At 44.6% G+C, this 17500-nt stretch overlaps 1 protein-coding gene across 1 annotated transcript in view; it reads right to left on the bottom strand.

Moving 5' to 3' along the window:
• Positions 1-17500, bottom strand: part of ppfia2 (PTPRF interacting protein alpha 2) — an 81679-nt gene that overhangs the window by 28262 nt on the left and 35917 nt on the right. Inside the window, 3 exon segments of the mRNA XM_070436465.1 lie at positions 722-906; positions 1081-1208; positions 16004-16033. Coding sequence (XP_070292566.1) covers positions 722-906; positions 1081-1208; positions 16004-16033 — 343 coding nt within the window.

The raw sequence follows: 17500 nt of genomic DNA, 5'->3' as shown, positions 1-17500 counted from the left end.
CGCACAGAACGAGCAGTATGGCTGGTGCAGGATGTGGGTGGGTTTGTGCCCATAGGCGACGTTATTGCCGGTGATGTCTGGTGAGGACCGCCTTACAACAGGCCTACAAGCCCTCAGTCCAGCCTCTCTCAGCCTATTGCGGACAGTCTGAGCACTGATGGACAAGTGATCCTGTATATAGATCCATTATTGATCTGGTACTGGTACTACCTGTATATAGATCCATTATTGATCTGGTACTGGTACTACCTGTATATAGATCCATTATTGATCTGGTACTGGTACTCCCTGTATATAGCTCCATTATTGATCTGGTACTGGTACTCCCTGTATATAGCTTCATTATTGATCTGGTACTGGTACTACCTGTATATAGATCCATTATTGATCTGGTACTGGTACTACCTGTATATATTTCTTATTTTATTCCGCTATTTTATTTTTAATCATCATTTATTTTACTTGTTTGGAAATGTTCGTAAGCATTTCACTGTAAAGTCTACACCTGTTGTATTCGGCGCAGGTGATGAATACAATTTGATTTGAGAAAGTATTATCCCCCTGGCAAGGCACCCTATGTGCTCCTGTCAGTCACTCTGAATCAGAACGTCCGCTAAGCTGATAAATGACTAAAATGTCAATGTAAATGAATGACTACTCATTAACCAAACAGTACATAAGAGCAACTCATATCAGAGAGGTGCTGAGTGTAGACCAGTACCTTGGCTCTGCCCGATGGCCTCCCTGTGGGCATGCAGCTGTGCCAGTCTGGTCTTCTCCTTCTTGCCAAACAGGCGTCCGATGGAGGACTTGATGCCCTTCTTCTTGGGTTGCTTGTTGATGGAGTCCTGACTGCTGGCTACGCTGCTCAGAGCACTGGCCTCTGCCTCCAGGCTGGCAGCAATGCTGCAAACACACGCATGCACGCACGCACGCACACACACAGTCAAGGAAAAATATACAACTTGGGTAAGAGACAATTTGTCTCATAAATTACCGTCAGGATGAAGAAGGTGGAGTATGTGTGTGTGTGTGTGTGTGTGTGTGTGTGTGTGTGTGAGCGCTATAAGTGCAGCATACCCTCGGGCCTCGTTGTGTGAGGAGGCTGGCAGTGTGCGGGTCATGCGTACGGTCCGGGGCGTGGGGGGAGGGGACGTCTCACACTTGATGGTAGCCTTGTCCTGGCCGTCATCGTCTGTGGCCGCAATCTGACCGTGGAGAGGTGAAGAGACCTGTTAGTAGCTCTTATTAAACTAGTATAGTAACACCTCACACATCAATCTCCACAACACTGTTATTACACTATAGTAACACCTCACACATCAATCTCTACAACACTGTTATTACACTATTGGCGTGCATGTATTGTGTGTGCTGTGTGTGTGTGTGTGTGTGTGTGTGTGTGTGTGTCAACTCACGGTTTGGAGGTTGGCGGAGGCAGATGGACTGGTGAGAGGAAGACCATTCCTGGATGGCCAGGCGTAGTTTTGAGGCGGATAGCAGGGGGTTATGATGCCCAACTGCCCTCTGGATCTCTGTGTCCGACAGGGCAACATGATGGGCACCGCTCTTCACGTTGGCACCGACAGTGCCGCCAACGTACCAGGCTGGGCATCCCCAGCCACAACTGAAACAGGAGGAAGACCAGTTGTGGTTTCGTGTAAAGTAGCGAGTGAGCTTGCTGTTTTAAACCAAATTATAGGTGATGTGGTTGGAGAGAACTTGTCTACCATCCTTACTTGTAGACAAGTTGTGTAGCGCTCCTTGTTTTAATAAAGAACTCTACTGAGAAACGTAGGGGGCAGTCATGGTTTGAAAGGTTCTCACCTTGTATGTTCAAGCATTTCTGTCATGATTAAATGAGGGAAAAACTGAATACAGACATAGGATATTTCAATGGAGACAGAAAATAAACTGTGCATGATTTAATTGTAGGCAACGCGATATTCATTTACTTAATGAATGACCTATGTTAATATATAAAACAACATCACTCATGGCCTTTAATGAGGTGTATTGCCAAAGCAATTACACTCAAAACCCATTTGGGAATTAGACTTTAACAGGGAACATGGTGTGCTTGGGGGAGACAAGTGGCATAGTAAATCACAGAGCAGGACCCTTTACCAACAGGCCTCTAGGCTTCCACCAAGGACATCAATATGGGACACTGCTCCGTATAATATTAGTGAGACCAGATTCAAATCCACTGCCATAGGCGCCCAACACCAGATGTTCCCAACTCAGTTCCTCCAACATCACACATTGCTTTATAGCCTGGGACAAACACACCTCATTTAACTCTATTGAGCCTGTATGATCAATTGACCATGTGACGTTGTATCAGGTGCGCGTCCAGACGGCTACAAATATAAAAATGTATTAATGTTGGGGGTACTGCCGAGGACTGGAGTTGGCCGGAAAACAACTGATTACGAATAACCTAGACTTAATATAATAAAGCACAAAGGAGTTAATGTCAGCTCGGAGGCGTGATCATTTGTATAATAGACCTCCCAGTACGAAGAAATGCCCAGGAAGAGCACACCGAACCTCGGGTAACATGCTGACTACGGCATTGGAGTTCCGGTCGTAATTTACACACAATACATCCAAACGATTACTGTAACTAGCACGTGATCGTTCTACATCCTTACATTACCAGTAGTTTTATTAAAGGAAAGCATCTGGTCTGCATTCGAAAGAGCCGTTATTAGAAGGGTGACCATTAGGCGTGGAAAGGCATGGGGTAATTTATTTGAATGTTGAAACATCATCAACGGTCAGAGGGTTAAGAGATAATGCCGGCTGTGTTATCTCAGCCGGTGAATGCTGAATATGGTGCAAGGACGGAGCCAGTCAGAGAGGAATAGATCCAACCCACCAGACGCTATGTGCGATGCGCAGCGAGCGACTCTCACGCCAAACGGCCGTAGTGCGGAGCGCAACTATTATATGATACTTCATGCTCTTCACTAAAGAGTCGGAAACACGTCCTGGCACCGACCTTCCGTGATAATCACACCCAAGAGAGCCGCGGGACTGCCTCTGCACCGACGCCGACCGCGAAAGGATTGAGCAATGGCTCCAGAGGCAATGAGGTAGAGGACGTGCCTCACCTCCATGCCAGGCCACCACTGTTTGCACGGGGCCGTGCCATGGGGCGTAGCGAAAGGTAAGGTTCTCCCTCTGCCCTCTCTCCCAGACACTCGGTGCCTCGCGAAGGCAATGGGAGAGCAGAGACCATATGGGATTAATGCACTGCACACACCATATACTGAGACACTCACACCCGCTCACAACAAAAACGGAACCGTGAGTTATTACCACCGATGATTTGTGCTGAGATGTGTCACGGTTACAGTAGCCACACACTTATCTCCACAGGGCCAGAAACTTTCTGAAGAGCACGCGATCTTATCAACAGTACATCAACTCTCTCCAGTACCACACACTGCATGATAAACATGAGTACACTCTCTCTCTCTCTCTCTCTCCTCTTCTCCTCTCTCCTCTCTCATCTCTCTCTCCCTTCTTCTCTCTCCTCTCTCTGCCTCTGCTGCCTCTCTTCCTCCTCGACCCTCTCCTCTCTCCCTCTGCTGCCTCACTCTCCTCTCTCTCCTGGAGCCTTCCTCCTCTCTTACCTTGCCCGCCCTCTCTCGCTCTGCGCTCTCTCTCTCCTCTGTGCCTCGCTCTCTACTCTCTGCCTCTCTCTCTCTCTCTGCCTCTCTCTCTCACCATCCCCTCCTACTCTCTCTCTGCCTCCTTCTCTCTCTCTGCTCGTTCCCTCCCCCTCCCGTCTCTCTCTCTTATCTGCTCTCTGACCGTCCTCTCTCTCTTGCTCTCCCCCCTCTCTTCTCTCCTCTCCTGCTGCCCTCTCTCTCTCGCTCTCTCTCTCTCGTCTCCCCCCTCGTCTCTCTTCTCTCTCTGCACCCTCTCTCTGCTCTCTCTCTCTCCTCTCTCTCATGCTCTCTCTGCCCCTTCCTCTCTCTCTCTCTCTCTGCCGTCTCTCTGCTCACAATCTGGTCAGACACACCTGAAGGGACAGCTATGGCGTTGCCTGGTGACGTGACTGGAACGCGCTGCATTGAGTTAGTAATCTAGAGAAACCACAATTCCCACTTGCCTCTGTTGTGCAGCGGGAATGTAGTAGCTTACTGCTGAAATCTAACTACGAGAGGACTGGGCTTTTTCTGCTGACTGCGTATCCTTCTTGGGTCTGCTGAATTATTCTTTTCTGGGCCATTGCTTTCAATCGTGTTTGGTGTCTTTTATTCACTTCTCTTGATGGAATACTGCTTTTGTGTGGCGTCTGGAGTGATTCATAGGTAAACTAAGAATGGCCCGACTGAATAGAGAAATGTGTATATTTATGTGCTGAGCACCCTTTGAAACGCAGTGCTAAGCAATACCCGCCGCCGATACTCAGCTCAGAGCGTAAATTCACCTTATCTAGGGAGCAGAGGAGAGGATGGTTCTCTTACTCGTGCAATGCTCCAGGGGCATTTGTAATATGCTGTTCCCTGCGCGAACCAACTCTGTTGAAAAAGTCGTTACATAATTTGGTGTTGGGTATGTGGTATGTGTGTGATGTGTGTGTGTGTGTGTGGTGTGTGTGTGTGTGTGTGCTGTGGTGTGTGTGTCTGGTAGTGTGTGTGTTGGTGTGTAGTGTGTGTGTGATGTGTGTGTGTGTGTGTGTGTGTGTGTGTGTGTGTTGTGGTCGTCTATCTTTACTTGCTGTGTGCACACTGTATAATAATGGAGTTGGGGAGCAGATGTGGGGTGAGGTGTGTGGCGTGTAGAAGAAAACCGCAGAGTTGTGCGGTACACTAGAGAGATAGGCCCAAGCTGCTGAACGTTACTTCCTGAAGTGAGCTCAGATGGTGATAAGATGTGTGGTCGATTGGTACTAAGGATGTCTGATTAATAGAGAGAGGGCCGAGAGCTGATAATAACATACTCACATCCACATGCTACACACATAACAACAGACTTCTGAAGATTACAATTCTATTATAGTGAACAGATGATACTTTCATGAGAGTTCGACAGGCAGAAACTAAGTTCCTGAGTGCAGCATAAAATGTCTTCATCTGGAGACATAAGTGCGCCAACTGAAGGCATATGGAGAGAAAAGGCACGTGACACATTATGTATGTGACTTGGTCAGAGTTGAAGGCCTCAGTGCAGAGAAAGGGCACTTGAAACAGCATACAAAGACTGAATGGACTGACACACAACATAGAGATGTGGTCCATTGATATTAATCATAATCAATTTTTCCATTCAATGTGGTATCAATACAACAGGCATATTAGAGATAGATATGTTTCATGTAGGTTGTCTTATGGCATGAGGTATACATCCACTGAACATAGCTCGGAAAGGAAGGAAACAGTATTGACAAAAGAAATAAAACAACAAGATAGACGCCCCATAACCCGGTATCAGAACCGGTTATATCTCATAGTCAACACAGATATGAAAACACCCACAGGAAGGAGGAAGGTGTGGACATTCCAAGTATAAAAACAACCCCATTAACGGGTGACGGCACACATTCTTTGGCCAGCCATGGATAGCAGCCGCCACTGCACTGTGGGGAAGAAAACATTTATACGGTAATGAAAAGATCGAAAGATCGAAAGGAAGGAAGATACTAGAAAGCAAGGGTCATTAACAGCCATAGAGGGTCAGAGTGAACGTCAGCTTTGGCACCGGCCATTGGGAGGGGGACAGATGGATGGACAGGGTGGACAGACGGCACAGCGCTGACAATGGAGATGTCCAGGTGTCACCACTGTTTCACAACTACCCGCTTTCTTAGTCACAGGAGGAGAGGGAGGGAGGAAGAGTACAAGGGAGACGAATGAGAGAGGAAGGAGAAAGTGACGGGAGACAAAAAGTGCACAATTGTTAATGAGTTAAACAGCCCCCCCCCCCCCCCCCCCCACACCACCCTTGCCCCCAAACACCACACGAATGCACAAACACACACACACCACACACTGCCCATACATGCACGGACACATATTCAAAACACACCAACCACACACAACACACACAACACACCACACACACACACCCACAACACACACCCACACACACAACACACACACACACAACCACCACACACACTACACACCACACACACACCACACACACGGATGCAGGCACCCACAACACATCAACAGCAAAATAGGAAACAGGCTCTCAAGTAGACAGGTGACAAGAGCTTTTCCAAAGCTGACATTAGAACAGTAGAATGAAAAGTCAAAGAGTTAGATTGGTTAGCAAAAAACAGCCACTTTCTTCTTCTTCTTGTGGTTGATGCAGCTTTCTACAGCATCGCGTGCAGGCAGACGAAAGATAATGCACTGGGGCAAGACACCTGCAATGCATTGGTTCACAATTCTTCACGGAACAAACAGCCAAATGCCAAACATTACCCAACACATCACACATACACAACACATCAAGCAAATGAACCAACGAACGATCACCGATTATTGACCAGGCTAAAAATGTCATGTAAATCAGCAGGCAGTTCAATAGCATGCACTGGAGGAGAGCATCAAGATGCAGGCGGTCCATTTCCTGGAAAACTGGAGAATCGACCCAAATAGAACACAGTCGTCATCATCATAATACCTTCTAATTGTCATCTGTAAGGGTGGGAAAGTTATTGTCATGACAACTCAAAGCTCGCCTATAGATAGAACGCATTTGTCATTGGCCACTGACACAGTAGACACATACATCCCCAGTTGAAAGAGAGGAAACTTGCACATGAGGGAACCCCCCTGTTTTGTCCGTTCATGTGTGGGTTTAAGAGGAGCAATATCTGGAAAACCAAACCAAAAAGCATGAACTAAGAAATCGTAGGGATACATGTGTGACATGAATAGACTTCAACCCAATCAATAGTCTGACTGTGTTTTGGTTAGGGGGGATCCCTCTATGGACGTCTATTCAGGTTCCTGGTTGTATTGATCCTCTCTCTGCTGGAGAGTGGGAGTATTGGAGATGTATTTCTATCCAGCCACATGGGGAACTGCCTCCTATACAGGGAAAGGACTAATGAAACCAAGATATTCCCACCAGCCACTGTGTACGGGGTCAAAGGTTGGAAACAGGATAATGATCTCTATTCAGATTTACTATAGACAGACACTGCTGTCTGGCACATAAAAAGGTGTGTGCATTCATAACACTTTACTACAGTGTGTCATGGACCGTAGATTAACACAGGGAGGTGTTGTACTGTGTGGTACATTGCCCAGTGTTTCTAGTGACACAGGTATTGATTTATCTCCCACTGCTGTGATGTGAGGCAATCGAGTATTATTTGAGCGCAAGGTTGTGTTTTTTGGGTGAAATGCTGTGGTGGCAGGTTTGAGGGCAGAAGGGGGTGTTGTGAAAGCTACTTCTTTTTCACGCCGCGGTCTTTTCTCAGCCTGAGTCCCCAGCTTCCCCACAGCCATGTCCTGACCCAGGTCTGGATCAGACACTCCTGTGAGAGAGGGAGAATGAGACGTTACTGCACTGCCTGCATGGCTCATAGAAATCATCCGTGTAGATAGCATCAGACAGTACTAGCCAAGGAGCCACCTTATCTCCTCTGAAATCTGTACTCAACAGAGAGTTTACGCTTTCATAGTCACATAATTACTTCACACAGATGGCAGAGTCATTAGAGGTGATGTTTGTGGTTGAGGTGGTAAGTAATAACCTCTGTGACAAGTATCATCTAACATAATACAGGCAGGTTAAGGCCTCAGATCCTAAAAAAGTTCTACAGCGCACCTGCGAGAGCATCTTGACTGACTGCATCACCATTTGTATGGCAATTGGCCAGCACAGTACATCCCTGAGGTTGAAGCGTCCTGCCATCCAGATCTCTATATCAGCAGGTCAGAGGAAGGCCCCAAAAATTGGGCATTTGAGATAGCTTCTATCCCAAAGCCATAAGAAAATAGTCAATTAATGGTACCTGAACTATCTGCACTAACCCTCTTGCACTGAGCCTATGTACACTCACTAGACATATATACACACCATACTGTATACACACTCACTAGACTAAATATACACACCATATACACATGCCTTACGAAATACTATTTTCCACCATAATCGCAAATAAATTCACTTAAAAAATCTACAATGTATCTTCAGAAAATATTACAGGCTCTTCTCATCTTGTTAGGGAGAACGTGACACAATCTGGTGGCTGACTAAATACTTTTTTGCCCCACTGTATAGTCTATGAGTGTATATGTGATATGCTAGTGTATATGTGTGTATATATAGTCTAGGAGTGTGTATATGGTGTGTATATATAGTTCAGTGATGTGTATATGGGTGTATATATATAATCTAGTGAGTGTGTATATGGTGTGTATATATATATATATATAGTCTAGTGAGTGTGTATATGTGTGTATATATAGTCTAGTGAGTGTGTATATGGTGTGTATATATATAATCTAGTGAGTGGTATATGGTGTGTATAATATATATATATAGTCTAGTGAGTGGATAATGGTGTGTATATATAGTCTAGTGAGTGTGTATATGGTGTGTATATATGGTCTAGTGAGTGGTTTATGGTGTATATATAGTACTAGTGAGTGTGTATATATATGTGTGTACTCACTAGACTATATATACACACCATATACACACTCACTAGACTATATAATACACGACACCATAAACACACTCACTGAATCAATATTACAACACCAATACACACTCACTAGACTATATATACACACCATATACACACTCACTAGACTATATATATACACACACCATATACACACTCACTTAGATATATATATACACCATATACACACTCACTAACATATACCACACCATATACACAATCACTAGACTATATATACACACCATATACACACACTCACTAGACTATAATGTACACACACTCACTCAGACACACTACACTGTCACTCCCACACCAAATCCTCACACATTCAAACATGCACCACACACACACACACCACACACACACACACCACACACACACAACACACACACACACACACACACACACACACACACACACACACACACACACACACACACACACACACACACACACACACACACACACACACACACACACCACACACGCACACACAATGCTGCTGCTATTCTGTTCTTTATTTTACTCATATTATTATCTTATCCTGATGCCTAGTCACTTTACCTGCTGCCTTCATGTACATATCTACCTCAAATACCTTATTATTATCTATCCTGGATGCCCAGTCACTTTACCCGCCTTCAGTAACATATCTACCTCAAATACCTTATTATATCTATCCTGATGCCTAGTCACTTTACCCTGCCTTCATGTACATATCTACCTCAAATACTCGTACCGCTGCACATTGATCTGGAACTGGCACTCCCTGGTATATAACTAAAAAAAAAAAAAGATCCCTCTTCAATGTCAACTGCGTTATTTTAAAAAAAACTTAACATGTGTAATATTTGTAAGTTCCAAGACATGTGACTAACAGAAATTTGAATAATGTGTACCTGAACAAAAGGGGGGGTCAAAATCAAAAGTAACAGTCAGTATCTGGTGTGGCCACAGATGAGCATTACGTACTGCAGTACTCATCTCCTCCTCATGGACTGCCACCAGATTTGCAGTTCTTGCTGTGAGATTTACCCCACTCTTCCACCAAAGCACCTGCAAGTTCCCAGACATTTCTGGGGGAATGGCTCTAGCCCCACTCTCCGATCCAACAGGTCCCAGACGTGCTCAATGGGGTGAGATCCGGGCTCTTCGTTGGCCATGGCAGAACACTGACATTCCTGTCTTCAGGAAATCAACGCACAGAACGAGCATATGGCTGGTGGCAGGATGTGGGTGGGTTTGCCCATAGGCGGACGTTATTGCCGGTGATGTCTGGTGAGACTGCCTACAACAGGCCTACAAGCGCCTCAGTCCAGGCTCTCTCGCCTATTGCGGACAGTCTGAGACTGATGGAGGGATTGGCGTCCTGGGTAAATCGGGCAGTTGTTGTTGCCTCCTGTACCTGTCCCGCAGTGGAGGTTCAGATGTTACGATCCTGTTGCAGGTGTTGTTAACACGTTGTCGCACTTGCCGAGGGAACTAATTTTCAGGGCTTGGGTTCGTTCTATGTCTCCCTGTAGCGCTGTCTTAGGCGTCTCACAGTACGGACATTGCAATTTATTGCCCTGCAGTCCTCATGCCTCCTTGCAGCATGCCTAAGGGCACATTCACCGCAGATGAGCAGGACCCTGGAGTAATTTTTCTTTTGGTGTTTTTCCAGAGTCAGAGAAAGCCTTTAGTGTCCTAAGTTTTCATAACTGTGATCTTAATTGCCTACCGTCTGTAAGCTGTTAGTGTCTTAATGACCGTTCCACAGGTGCATGTTCATTAATTGTTTATGGTTTATTGAACAAGCATGGGAAACAGTGTTTAAACCCTTTACAATGAAGATCTGTGAAGATTAGTTGGATTTTTACGAATTATCTTGAAAGACAGGGGTCCTGAAAAACGGCCGTTTCTTTTTTTGCTGAGTTTAGATCCATTATTGATCTGGTACTGTACTCCCTGTATATAGCTCCATTATTGATCTGGTACTGTACTCCCTGTATATAGCTCCATTATTTGATCTGGTACTGGTACTTCCCTGTATATAGCTCCATTATTTATTTATTTATTTATTTATCCGTTATTTTACCAGGTAAGTTGACTGAGAACACGTTCTCATTTACAGCAAACAACCGTGGGAATATACAGGGGAGAGGAGGGGGGATGAATGAGCCAATTGTAAACTGGGGATTATTAGGTGACCATGATGGTAGCCATTAGGTAGCCATGATTGATCTGGTACTGGTACTCCCTGTATATAGATCCATTATTGATTGGTACTGGTACTCCCTGTTATATAGGTCCACATTGATCTGGTACTCGTATTCCCTGTATATAGCTCCATTATTGATTTGGTACTGTACTCCCTGTATATAGATCCATTATTGATCTGGTACTGGTACTCCCTGTATATATATACATTATTGATCTGGTACTGGTACTACCTGTATATAGCTCCACATTGATCTGGTACTGGTATACTCCCTGTATATAGCTCCACATTTGATCTGGTACTGGTACTCCCTGTAATATAGATCCATTATTGATCTGGTACTGGTACTCCCTGTATATAGATCCATTATTGATCTTGGACTGGTACTACCTTGTTATATAAGCTCCATTATTGATCTGTACTGGTACTCCCTGTATATAGATCCATTATTGATCTGGTACTGGTACTCCTGTATATAGATCCATTATTGATCTGTACTGTACTACCTGGTATATAGATCCATTTATTGATCTGGTACTGGTACTACCTGTATATAGATCCATTATTGATCTGGTACTGGTACTCCCTGTATATAGCTTCATTATTGATCTGTACTGGATATCCCTGTATATAGCTTCATTATGATCTGGTACTGGTACTACCTGTATATAGCTATCCATTATTGATCTGGTACTGGTACTACCTGTATATAATCTTATTTTTATTCCGCTATTTTATTTTTAATCATCATTTATTTTATCTTGTTTGGAAATGTTCGTAAGCATTTCACTGTAAAGTCTACACCTGTTGTATTCGGCGCATGTGTATAATACAATTTGATTTGAGAAAGTATTATCCCCTGGCAAGGCACCCTCATGTGCTCCTGTCAGTCACTCTGAATCAGAACGTCCGTAAAGCTGATAAATGACTAAAATGTCAATGAAATGAATGACTACTCATTAACCAAACAGATACATAGAGCAACTCATATCAGAGAGGTGCTGGTAGACCATACCTTGGCTCTGCCCGATGGCCTCCCTGTGGGCATGCAGCTGTGCCAGTCTGGTCTTCTCCTTCTTGCCAAACAGGCGCCGATGGAGGACTTGATGCCCTTCTTCTTGGGTTGCTTGTTGATGGAGTCCTGATGCTGGCTACGCTGCTCAGAGCACTGGCCTCTGCCTCCAGGTGGCAGCAATGCTGCAAACACACGCATTGCACGCACGCACGCAACACCACACAGTCAAGGAAAAATATACAACTTGGGTAAGAGATCAATTTGTCTCAAATTACGTCAGGATGAAGAAAGTGTGGAGTATGTGTGTGTGTGTGTGTGTGTGTGTGTGTGTGTGTGTGTGAGCCGCTATAAGTGCAGCATACCCTCGGGCCTCGTTGTGTGAGGAGGCTGGCAGTGTGCGGGTCATGCGTACGGTCCGGGGCTGGGGAGGGGACGTCTCACACTTGATGGTAGCCTTGTCCTGGCCGTCATCGTCGTGGCCGCAATCTGACCGTGGAGAGGTGAAGAGACCTGTTAGTAGCTCTTATTAAACTAGTATAGTAACACTCACACATCAATCTCACAACACTGTTATTTTACACTATAGTAACACCTCACACATCAATCTCTACAACACTGTTATTACACTATAGTAACACCTACACATCAATCTCCACAAACTGTTATTACACTATAGTAACACCCCACACATCAATCTCTACAACACTGTTATTACACTATAGTAACACCTCACACATCAATCTCTCACAAACACTGTTATTACACTATAGTAACACCTCACACATCAATCTCTACAACACTGTTATTACACTATAGTAACACCTCACACATCAATCTCTACAATACTGTTATTACACTATAGTAACACCTCACACATCAATCTCTACAACACTGTTATTACACTATAGTAACACCTCACACATCAATCTCTACAACACTGTTATTACACTATAGTCACACCTCACACATCAATCTCTACAACACTGTTATTACACTATAGTAACACCTCACACATCAATCTCTACAATACTGTTATTACACTATAGTAACACCTCACACATCAATCTCTACAACACTGTATTACACTATAGTCACACCTCACACATCAATCTCTACAATACTGTATTACACTATAGTAACACCTCAAACATCAATCTCTACAACACTGTTTATTACACATAGTAACACCTCACACATCAATCTCCACAACACTGTTATTACACTATAGTACACCTCACACATCAATCTCTACAATACTGTTACTACACTATAGTAACACCTCACACATCAATCTACAACACTGTTATTACACTATAGTAACACCTCACACATCAATCTCTACAATACTGTTACTACACTATAGTAACACCTCACACATCAATCTCTACAACACTGTTATTACACTATAGTAACACCTCACACATCAATCTCTACAACACTGTTGCTTCCAGCCTACAAACAGAAACTAAAACAGCAAGCTCCCGCGCTCAGGTCTGTTCAACGCTGGTCCGACCAATCTGATTCCGCTTCAAGACTGCTTCGATCACGTGGATTGGGATATGTTCCGCCATTGCGTCCAACAAACAATATTGACGAATACGCTGAATCGGTGAGCGATTCATTAGAAAGTGCATTGACGATGTCGTACCCACAGCAACGATTAAAACATTCCCAAACCAGAAACCGTGGATTGATGGCAGCATTCGCGTGAAACTGAAAGCGCGAACCACTGCTTTTAACCAGGGCAAGGTGACCGGAACATGACCGAAACAAACAGTGTAGCTATTCCTCCGCAAGGCAATCAAACAAGCTAAGTGCCAGTATAGAGACAAGTAGCGAGTCGCAATTCAACGGCTCAGACACAAGAGGTAAGTGGCAGGGTCTACAGTCAAATCACGGATTACAAAAAGAAAAACCAACCCCGTCGCGACCAGGATGTCTTGCTCCCAGACAGACTAAATAACTATGTTGCTCGCTTTGAGGACAATACAGTGCCACTGACATGGCCCGCTACCAAAACCTGCGGGCCTCTCCTTCACTGCAGCCGAGGGTGAGGTAAAACATTTAAACGTGTTAACCCTCGCAAGGCTGCAGGCCCAGATGGCATTCCCAGCCGCGTCCTCAGAGCATGCGACAGACCCAGCTGGCTGGTGTTTTAAGGACAATTCAATCAATCCTTATCCCAGTCTGCTGTTCCCACATGCTTCAAGAGGGCCACCATTGTTCCTGTTTCCCAAGAAAGCTAAGGTAACTGAGCTAAATGACTACCGCCCCGTAGCACTCACTTCCGTCATCATGAAGTGGCTTTGAGAGACTAGTCAAGCCCATATCACCTCCACCCTACCTGACACCCTAGACCCACTCCAATTTGGCCTACCGACCCAATAGGTCCACAGACGAGCGCAATCGCAACCACACTGCACACGCCTAACCCATCTGGACAAGAGAATTACCTATGTGAGAATGCTGTTCATCGACTACAGCTCAGCATTTAACACCATAGTACCTCCAAACTCGTCATCAAACTCGAGACCCTGGGTCTCGACCCGCCCTGTGCAACTGGGTCCTGGACTTCCTGACGGGCCGCCCCCAGGTGGTGAGGGTACAGTAACAAACATCTCCACACCCGCTGATCCTCAACACTGGGGCCCCACAAGGGTGCGTTCTGAGCCCTCTCCTGTACTCCCTGTTCACCCACGGACTGCGTGGCCATGCATGCCTCCAACTCAATCATCAAGCTTGCAGACGACACCTACATGGTAGGCTTTATTACCAACAACGACGAGACGGCCTACAGGGAGGAGGTGAGGGCCCTCGGAGGTGTGGTGTCAGGAAAATAACCTCACACTCAACGTCAACAAAACAAAGAGATGATTGTGAACTTCAGGAAACAGCAGAGGGAGCACCCCCCATCCACATCGACGGACAGTAGTGGAGAAGGTGGAAAGTTTTAAGTTCCTCGGTGTACACGTCACGGACAAATGAATTGGTCCACCCACACAGACAGCGTTGTGAAGAAGGCCGCAGCAGCGCCTCTTCAACCTCAGGAGGCTGAAGAAATTCGGCTTGTGTACCAAAAGCGCTCACACAACTTCTACAGATGCACAATTGAGGAGCATCCTGTCGGGCTGTATCACCGCCTGGTACGGCAACTGCTCCGCCCACAACCGTAAGGTCTCCAGAGGACAGTGAGGTCTGCACAACGGCATCACCGGGGCAAAACTACCTGCCCTCAAGGACACCTACCACACCCACGATCACAGGAAGGCCATAAAGATCATCAAGGACAACAACCACCCAAGCCACTGCCTGTTCACCCCGCTATCATCCAGAAGGCGAGGTCGTACAGGTGCATCAAAGCAGGACCGAGGAAACTGAAAAACAGCTTCTATCTCAAGCCATCAGACTGTTAAACAGCCACCACTAACATTTAGTGGCCGCTGGCCAACATACTGACTCAACTCCAGCCACTTTAATAATGGGAATTGATGGAAATTATGTAAAAATGATCCCTAGCCACTTTAAACAATGCCACTTAATATAAGTTTACATACCCTACATTACTCATCTCATATGTATATACTGTACTCTATATCATCTACTGCATCTTGCCATCTTATGTAATACATGTATCACTAGCCACTTTAAACTATGCCACTTTATGTTTACATACCCTACATTACTCATCTCATAGTTAATGTATAGACTGTAACTCTATACCATCTACTGCATCTTGCCTATGCCGTTCTGTACCATCACTCATTCATATATCTTTATGTACATATTCTTTATCCATTTACACTTGTGTGTATAAGTAGTAGTTGTGGAATTGTTAGGTTAGATTACTTATTGGGTATTACTGCATTGTCGGAACTAGAAGCACAAGCATTTCGCTACCACTCGCATTAACATCTGCTAACCATTGTGTATGTGACAAATAAATATTTGATATTTGATAGTCACACCTCAACACATTACAATCTCTACAACATTGTTTGTCTTATACGTCTTCAGAGTCCAATAATGGCAAGGATACACCAGACCATGACAGTTCATCTACAGGACAGACATTTGAAATGTCTAATGTAATAAAATGAACATATCATTAGTACTGTACCTTTCTCCTGTGTTTCCTCAGATCACTGGGCTGCAGGGTGGAGGACAGGAAAGAAAAGGAAAACAGCCGTTTACAGTAAATCAGTAAGATTAAACTAAATGTCCTCCCCCATACAGAAACACCTCATGTATAGTTATAGACATGGCTAGCCGATATACCATCAGGTGGGCACATGACCTGTCAATTACACATTACACCACACAATCAATTACAGTGATTTGTTGACAAATAACCTGCTTTGCCACTATTCATTTGAGAGGTCAATCAAACCAAAGGCTCATTCTTTAAAAGCCCCTGGGTATTGGCAACATTCCTCTCTGAGACTGTTCTGGCTGTGCTGGCTGGCTGGGCTGGCTGGATGGCTGGCTGGCTGGATGGATGGCTGGATGGATTGTGGGGATTTGAATATTTTTGCAGTGGAGGATAGAAAAAAGAGACAGACTCCCTGTATGGGGACATCTGGAGCCTACAATCCGCTGTGTGTGGTGTGCTGGTGTGTGTGTGTGTGTGGCGCGCAGACAGACAGACAGACAGACAGACAGACAGACAGACAGACAGACAGACAGACAGGACAGAAGACAGACAGACAGACAGACAGACAGACAGACAGACAGAAGACAGACAGACAGACAGACAGACAGACAGACAGACAGACAGACAGACAGACAGACAGACAGACAGACAGACAGACAGACAGACAGACAGACAGACAGACAAAAAACAATAATTAGTGTGTTATTAGTTTAAGCAGACCGTGTTTGTCCACTGCTGTGACTAAGATGAAGATCAGATCGAACCTTCTGACAAAATCCATGCATTCTGACTTGGAATGCTTGTACTAAATTTACAGCTAATGAAATATGGGATATTTGTAGTGATATGTTTATGTACTCTGAAAGTGCTCCTTGTCTTGTCCCATGCTGATGTGTGACTCTTCTATTGTTTGTTGCCATAAGAAAGAATATACTACAGTATAGGACAAGGCTATTTTTTCACAAGAGACAGACTGACACACATTTCTGTTTTGACATTATTATTATACATTAATTGAACAGACAGTAATTTATTGACCTAAATGTAGACAGCACTTTTATTGACCTAACAGACAGTACTTTTATGACCTAATGTAGACAGTATTTTTATTGACCTAACAGACAGCACTTTTATTGACCTAACGTAGACCAGTACTTTTATTGACCTAATGTAGACAGTACTTTTATTGACCTAACAGACAGTACTTTTTACTGACCTAACGTAGGACAGTACTTTTATTGACCCTAATGTAGACAGTAGACTAGGTTTATTGACCTAACGGACAGTACTCTTTAATGACCTTAACAGACAGTACTTTTATTGACCTAATGAGACAGTACTTTATGACCTAACGTAGACAGTACTTTTATTGACCTACTGTAGGACAGTACTTTTATTAACCTATAGTAGACCAGTACTTTTATTGTACCTAATGTAGGACAGTACTTTATGTGACCTAACGTT

This window comes from Salvelinus sp. IW2-2015, linkage group LG3, assembly GCF_002910315.2.
Source record: "Salvelinus sp. IW2-2015 linkage group LG3, ASM291031v2, whole genome shotgun sequence".
Lineage (NCBI taxonomy): Eukaryota > Metazoa > Chordata > Actinopteri > Salmoniformes > Salmonidae > Salvelinus > Salvelinus sp. IW2-2015.
This window is presented reverse-complemented; position numbering and strand designations above follow the sequence as displayed.